Raw genomic sequence first — 7,996 nt, 5'->3', positions numbered from 1 at the left:
AGTTACATCCTGTATTATACCCCAGAGCTGCACTCACTATTCTGCTGGTGCAGTCACTGTGTACATACATTACATTGCTAATCCTGCACTGATCCGGAGTTACATCCAGTATTATACTCCAGAGCTGCACTCACTATGTAAATACATTACATTACTTATCCTCTATTATGCTCCAGAGCTTTTTCACAAATCCAGCTAAATCTGCTTTTTGCACAAGGTAGAATTGTGAATGCAGCTCTGGATTATAATACAGTGTGTAACATAGAATCGATAGAATGTATAAATCATACAGTGTTTAGTAAGGATGAACATAGTGAAAAAAAGTCATTTATTTACAAAGTGAAAACATAAATGACAAGTATATATGACATGATAAAGCAATTTAGATTCAGAATATTTACAAATATAAGTAAAACGTTTCATCCACCAAAACTTTTCCACATTTTGGTCGTATACAATCCTGTCCAGCATTGTAAGGAAGCTTTCTGCAGCGGGAGCCTCCCCCCACCTGCCTCTCTGTACTATAGGGACCCAGCACCAGGAGCCATCTTTATACTAAGAGTCCACCAGTCAGCCCTCTGCTAGCCAAAAGTGGTGGTGGTGGGGTCTCCGAACCACAAGTCCACTTCTGCCTTGACCATTCGTTATTTTTGGATAAGGAAGGACTATTTCATTTTAAGACGCAAAAGTTCCATTGTCCGCTGGAAATAAGGAGGCGGCGGAGCAGTGAGATGCGTCGGGTGCGCTGCGGAGGGGTCGTCCGGCATGAGCAGCTGCTGCAGGTGAAGGTGCAGAGGGATCCGGTGCACCTTCTGCTCCGGCACACGCATCCTGCGGAGAATCTGCTCTTCTATCCGCTGTCATCAAGAAACAAGAGATACATTCAAATGTGTAGAATCCATACAGACAGCAGAGGGAAACTGTCAGCAAGCAGCTGGTCACAGATCCTAATACTTGGCGATTTCATACTCCTATTACAGAATGTGCTGTGGATCTAATTATCTCACACTCCCTGCAGCCCCTCATAAAAATATATAACATGACATTATAGCCCCCCTATAATGCTGTACGGTTGTATTAGGAGGGGTCTTGTCATTCCTGGACGTTTGTACCCACAGAGTTTGTATTCAGCTTTACCTGAGGTCTTGGAGTTGCGAGATCCAAAGGAACAAAGATGTTCTGCCCTAAAACTTTTGCCACCCGTGAACTGTAAGTGTGATCTCCCAGGATCGGACAGAACTGTAAGGTGCAGTGGACTAAAAGCTGCTCCCTAAAAACTACAGAGAAAAGAAAGGTAAAAAAAAAAAAAAAAACACAAAATATCGAGAAAGATGGAAAAATAATTCAGTTGTCAAAGAAGATTTACAGAAATTTGAAGGTTTGTCCATCTCTGATCACAAATTTACAATATGCATATATAATCTAGTGTACATTACCTATCCTGTACTGTACTCCAGAGCTGCACTCACTATTCTGCTGGTGCAGTCACTGTGTACATACATTACATTACTGATCCTGAGTTACATCCTGTATTATACTCCAGAGCTGCACTCACTATTCTGCTGGTGCAGTCACTGTGTACATACATTACTGATCCTGAGTTACATCCTGTATTATACCCCAGAGCTGCACTCACTATTCTGCTGGTGCAGTCACTGTGTACATACATTACATTACTGATCCTGAGTTACATCCTGTATTATACCCCAGAGCTGCACTCACTATTCTGCTGGTGCAGTCACTGTGTACATACATTACTGATCCTGAGTTACATCCTGTATTATACCCCAGAGCTGCACTCACTATTCTGCTGGTGCAGTCACTGTGTACATACATTACTGATCCTGAGTTACATCCTGTATTATACCCCAGAGCTGCACTCACTATTCTGCTGGTGCAGTCACTGTGTACATACATTACTGATCCTGAGTTACATCCTGTATTATACCCCAGAGCTGCACTCACTATTCTGCTGGTGCAGTCACTGTGTACATACATTACATTACTGATCCTGAGTTACATCCTGTATTATACCCCAGAGCTGCACTCACTATTCTGCTGGTGCAGTCACTGTGTACATACATTACTGATCCTGAGTTACATCCTGTATTATACCCCAGAGCTGCACTCACTATTCTGCTGGTGCAGACACTGTGTACATACATTACATTACTGATCCTGAGTTACATCCTGTATTATACCCCAGAGCTGCACTCACTATTCTGCTGGTGCAGTCACTGTGTACATACATTACATTACTGATCCTGAGTTACATCCTGTATTATACCCCAGAGCTGCACTCACTATTCTGCTGGTGCAGTCACTGTGTACATACATTACATTACTGATCCTGAGTTACATTCTGTATTATACCCCAGAGCTGCACTCACTATTCTGCTGGTGCAGGCACTGTGTACATACATTACTGATCCTGAGTTATGTCCTGCATTACACTCCAGAGCTGCACTCACTATTCTACTGGTGCAGTCACTGTGTACATACATTACATTACTGATCCTGAGTTATGTCCTGCATTACACTCCAGAGCTGAGCTCACTATTCTGCAGGCTTCAGAGCTGAACTCCCACAACTCTTAATTGTAGCATTTAGTAATATTTCCGTACCGCTCATTGGCTGCAGCTGTAGGAGTGAACATCCCACTGCGGAGCGGAGAACCTGATACCTCGTCTCCGTTCTCTTGACGTCTCTTCTCTCCAAGCTTCCTTTGGATGGATGCATCTCAGGCGCAACCTATACACACAATATGCAATCATGGATTTATTTAGGGCAACTTAAGCGGGAAAATAGAAGCCCCAAACATTGTTTGTCCCAGAAGCTCCACAGATCTGAATTAGGCCGATATCTCACATCCAAGACGCAGCATTTCTTTATCTTACCAGATCGAGGTCTCCAATTGTTTCCACCTTTAGAGCCACTTTTATGTCCCCTTTGGGTGGACTGGGAACACCGAGAGTCACAGCCCTAAAAGAAACGAGGCATCAGCAGCTCAGTGTTATAGGGGTAACCACAAACTCACATAGGACTGGAAATACGAAGGCGAGAGCTCACCAGAACGTAGCGAGCGGCCGCTCCGATCTCCGGCACTCAGAGTAGAAATCTTCAAACTTCTTCGTGGTGACGTGACAAGAAGACAACAGAACCAGCCCCGAGCTCTCCCTGCACAAGACAAGGGGGAGGTAGAGGGAGCGCAGCAAGACCACCGACACCAGCAGGGAAAGGGGTCTCATATATGTGGGTCTAAACAGGGCCGCATTATAGTAGTTATATTCTTGTACATAGGGGCAGCATTATAGCAGTTATATTCTTGTACATAGGGGGCAGTATTATAGTAGTTATATTCTTGTACGTAGGAGCAGTATTATAGTAGTTATATTCTTGTACATAGGGGCAGTATTATAGTAGTTATATTCTTGTACATAGGAGCAGTATTATAGTAGTTATATTCTTGTACATGGGGCAGTATTATAGTAGTTATATTCTTGTACATAGGGGCAGTATTATAGTAGTTATATTCTTGTACATAGGAGCAGTATTATAGTAGTTATATTCTTGTACATGGGGCAGTATTATAGTAGTTATATTCTTGTACATAGAGAGCAGTATTATAGTAGTTATATTCTTGTACATAGGGGGCAGTATTATAGTAGTTATATTCTTGTACATAGGAGCAGTATTATAGTAGTTATATTCTTGTACATAGGAGCAGTATTATAGTAGTTATATTCTTGTACATAGGAGCAGTATTATAGTAGTTATATTCTTGTACATAGAGAGCAGTATTATAGTAGTTATATTCTTGTACATAGGGGGCAGTATTATAGTAGTTATATTCTTGTACATAGGGGGCAGTATTATAGTAGTTATATTCTTGTACATAGGAGCAGTATTATAGTAGTTATATTCTTGTACATAGGAGCAGTATTATAGTAGTTATATTCTTGTACATAGAGAGCAGTATTATAGTAGTTATATTCTTGTACATAGGGGGCAGTATTATAGTAGTTATATTCTTGTACATAGGGGGCAGTATTATAGTAGTTATATTCTTGTACATAGGAGCAGTATTATAGTAGTTATATTCTTGGACATAGAGAGCAGTATTATAGTAGTTATATTCTTGTACATAGGGGGCAGTATTATAGTAGTTATATTCTTGTACATAGGAGCAGTATTATAGTAGTTATATTCTTGTATATAGGGACAGTATTATAGTAGTTATATTCTTGTACATAGGGGACAGTATTATAGTAGTTATATTCTTGTACATATTAGCAGTATTATAGTAGTTATATTCTTGTATATAGGGACAGTATTATAGTAGTTATATTCTTGTACATAGGGGGCAGTATTATAGTAGTTATATTCTTGTATATAGGGACAGTATTAGAGTAGTTATATTCTTGTACATAGGAGCAGTATTATAGTAGTTATATTCTTGTACATAGGAGCAGTATTATAGTAGTTATATTCTTGTACATAGGGGCAGTATTATAGCAGTTATATTCTTGCACATAGGGGACAGTATTATAGTAGTTATATTCTTGTACATAGGAGCAGTATTATAGTAGTTATATTCTTGTACATAGGAGCAGTATTATAGTAGTTATATTCTTGTACATAGGGGACAGTATTATAGTAGTTATATTCTTGTACATAGGGGCAGTATTATAGCAGTTATATTCTTGTACATAGGGGCAGTATTATAGTAGTTATATTCTTGTACATAGGGGACAGTATTATAGTAGTTATATTCTTGTACATAGGGGCAGTATTATAGTAGTTATATTCTTGTACATAGGGGCAGTATTATAGTAGTTATATTCTTGCACATAGGGGACAGTATTATAGTAGTTATATTCTTGTACATAGAGGCAGTATTATAGCAGTTATATTCTTGTACATAGGGGCAGTATTATAGTAGTTATATTCTTGTATATAGGAGCAGTATTATAGTAGTTATATTCTTGTACATAGGGGGCAGTATTATAGCAGTTATATTCTGGTATATAGGGGGCAGTATTCACACTATAGGTCCTGCCTGGCTGATGCTCAGTGCTTTAGTGATGATAGGTTATTTCTCACACATACTTGGGTGCGGCTTTCACCACATGAAGCTCGGACTTGATCTGCAGGGTCCGCTGTAGTTCTGACAGTACAGACATCACTGAATTTCCTTCAGTGTTTCCTGATAAGAAAAAAAGCCGATATTGCGCGCCGTGTGAACGGTTCCTGGAACGTCACTCCATATAACTGTCCTCATAGAAGCGAATGTGCGGCCCACCTACCGGTAATGGGCAGTCCCTGCGGTTTGTTGATGGCCACTAGTGGACCTAAAGATAAAACAAAGCTGTAAATGGGGATTTACAATCACACCTGAAACTGCAGTGTAAAGCATGGCGGGTAAAACAAAACCTAAAGAGAAAGATGTATGTAATAATAAATAACCAGGTAATTGTGGCAGACATAACATGGGATGTGAGCCCCCCATACAATGTGGGTGTCAGAGAGGAGGAATGTGTGACCCCTCTACAGACCTGCCATATACACCACGTTCTTTGCCAGGTGCTCACACAGCGACTCCCGACTCATCGAGTCCACGCTGACCACTCCCGGGCTGTTCAGGATGCTGGGTTTCACCTCTGGGGGACTGCGGGGCGGTTTATGCTGCTTGTTCTCCATCTCCAAATGTTCCTGGTACCTGCAGCCAAAAACCCGTATAAGTTGTGGCGAGCGCAGTTTTCCATGGCTGCACTGATTACAGGAGGCAACGTCATGGGGACAGACATAAGATGGGTCCACACCGCTGGGCCACAATGGGGGGGCACATTGTCACTAACAGGGTCCAGAACCCAATAAAGTATGAATATGGCACATGACCGGGGGCTGAGGATCCCTAACCGTGATGCTCTCTCCTTGCGAAGGGTCCCCCAGAGGCCGGCACGCGCCTCGCCAGGGGTCCCCCAGAGGCCGGCACGCTCCCCGACAGGGGTCCCCCAGAGGTCGGCACGCGCCTCGCCAGGGGTCCCCCAGAGGCCGGCACGCGCCTCGCCAGGGGTCCCCCAGAGGCCGGCACGCGCCTCGCCAGGGGTCCCCCAGAGGCCGGCACGCGCCTCGCCAGGGGTCCCCCAGAGGCCGGCACGCGCCTCGCCAGGGGTCCCCCAGAGGCCGGCACGCGCCTCGCCAGCGGTCCCCCAGAGGCCGGCACGCTCCCCGACAGGGGTCCCCCAGAGGCCGGCACGCGCCTCGCCAGGGGTCCCCCAGAGGCCGGCACGCGCCTCGCCAGGGGTCCCCCAGAGGCCGGCACGCGCCTCGCCAGGGGTCCCCCAGAGGCCGGCACGCCTCGCCAGGGGTCCCCCAGAGTCCGGCACGCTCCCCAACAGGGGTCCCCCAGAGGCCGGCACGCTCCCCAACAGGGGTCCCCCAGAGGCCGGCACGCTCTCCGACAGGGGTCCCCCAGAGGCCGGCACGCTCCCCGACAGGGGTCCCCCAGAGGGCGGCACTCTCCCCGCCAGGGGTCCCCCAGAGGGCGGCACTCTCCCCTCCAGGGGTCTGCCAGAGGCCGGCACGCCTCGCCAGGGGTCCCCCAGAGGGCGGCACGCTCCCCGACAGGGGTCCCCCAGAGGCCAGCACTCTCCCCGCCAGGGGTCCCCCAGAGGGCGGCACGCGCCTCGCCAGGGGTCCCCCAGAGGCCGGCACTCTCCCCGCCAGGGGTCCCCCAGAGGGCGGCACGCGCCTCGCCAGGGGTTCCCCAGAGGGTGGCACGCTCCCCGACAGGGGTCCCCCAGAGGCCGGCACGCTCCCTGACAGGGGTCCCCCAGAGGCCGGCACGCGCCTCGCCAGGGGTCCCCCAGAGGCCGGCACGCTCCCCGACAGGGGTCCCCCAGAGGCCGGCACGCGCCTCGCCAGGGGTCCCCCAGAGGCCGGCACGCTCCCCGACAGGGGTCCCCCAGAGGCCGGCACGCTCCCCGACAGGGGTCCCCCAGAGGCCGGCACGCTCCCCGACAGGGGTCCCCCAGAGGCCGGCACGCTCCCCGACAGGGGTCCCCCAGAGGCCGGCACGCTCCCCGACAGGGGTCCCCCAGAGGCCGGCACGCGCCTCGCCAGGGGTCCCCCAGAGGCCGGCACGCTCCCCGACAGGGGTCCCCCAGAGGCCGGCACGCTCCCCGACAGGGGTCCCCCAGAGGCCGGCACGCTCCCCGACAGGGGTCCCCCAGAGGCCGGCACGCTCCCTGACAGGGGTCTTTAAAGGGCAACAATCTCCTAGCCAGGGGTTTTTGAAGGGTGGCACTCTCCTCACCAGGGGTCATTTGCTGCAGTTCCTCTCCCCACCCCTTTGTCGGTGTTTCCTTCCCCCGCCCCATTGTCTGTGTTTCCTCCATGACCCGCCCCCTCGTACTCACCAGGGCGCCGAGCACAGTCCCCTGGCACAGCCCCGGCTGCCGATCCTGGACACGGTTGTCCATCCGCCCCTGAGCCGCCGGTACACAGCCGCCATCTCCGCCGCTCACACACCGGTTCCGCTCTCCGCAGCGTCTAGATTGGAGTTGATTTCTTGAGGGGGAGGAGTGATGTCACCAGAAGGGGCGGGGCCGAGAGCAGGAAGCTGCGTTATGCTGAGGCAGCTGAGAAGGGAAGCGGGAAATGAGGAGCCGCACCATGGAGGTGTGAGGGGAGGACAGAGGGGCCGCACCATGGAGGTGTGGGGGGAGGACAGAGGGGCCGCACCATGGAGGTGTGGGGGGAGGACAGAGGGGCCGCACCATGGAGGTGTGAGGGGAGGACAGAGGGGCCGCACCATGGAGGTGTGAGGGGAGGACAGAGGGGCCGCACCATGGAGGTGTGAGGGGAGGACAGAGGGGCCGCACCATGGAGGTGTGGGGGGAGGACAGAGGGGCCGCACCATGGAGGTGTGAGGGGAGGACAGAGGGGCCGCACCATGGAGGTGTGAGGGGAGGACAGAGGGGCCGCACCATGG

The 7,996-nt window shown here is 49.6% G+C and overlaps 1 protein-coding gene across 1 annotated transcript; it reads right to left on the bottom strand.

Annotated features, from left to right (window-relative positions):
* Positions 1 to 314: 314 nt before the first annotated feature.
* RPUSD3 (RNA pseudouridine synthase D3) lies at positions 315 to 7,622 on the bottom strand. Its single transcript, XM_069736411.1, has 9 exons — positions 7,422 to 7,622; positions 5,556 to 5,719; positions 5,307 to 5,351; positions 5,110 to 5,206; positions 3,070 to 3,177; positions 2,898 to 2,982; positions 2,625 to 2,751; positions 1,138 to 1,277; positions 315 to 857 (listed from the first exon to the last, which is right to left on the bottom strand). Exons 1-9 carry the CDS (start codon positions 7,514 to 7,516, stop codon positions 666 to 668), a joined length of 1,053 nt encoding a protein of 350 aa, XP_069592512.1. The 5' UTR covers positions 7,517 to 7,622; the 3' UTR covers positions 315 to 665.
* Between the last annotated feature and the right edge of the window lie 374 nt (positions 7,623 to 7,996).

The sequence above is a fragment of the Ranitomeya imitator genome, chromosome 8, assembly GCF_032444005.1.
Source record: "Ranitomeya imitator isolate aRanImi1 chromosome 8, aRanImi1.pri, whole genome shotgun sequence".
NCBI classification, from domain to species: Eukaryota; Metazoa; Chordata; class Amphibia; order Anura; family Dendrobatidae; genus Ranitomeya; species Ranitomeya imitator.
Note: the sequence above shows the minus strand (reverse complement) of the source record. Positions and strands in the feature narration are given on the sequence as shown.

What these genes read in the sequence shown, in the direction of transcription:
- RPUSD3 (XM_069736411.1), bottom strand. Translation starts at nt 7,516, where the DNA reads ATGGCGGCTGTGTACCGGCGGCTCAGGGGCGGATGGACAACCGTGTCC. An exon ending in GCAGGGACTGCCCATTACCG is followed by an intron (nt 5,207 to 5,306) that starts GTAGGTGGGCCG and finishes TTTTCTTATCAG; the next exon opens with GAAACACTGAAGGAAATTCA. An exon ending in CAATTGGAGACCTCGATCTG is followed by an intron (nt 2,752 to 2,897) that starts GTAAGATAAAGA and finishes TTGTGTGTATAG; the next exon opens with GTTGCGCCTGAGATGCATCC.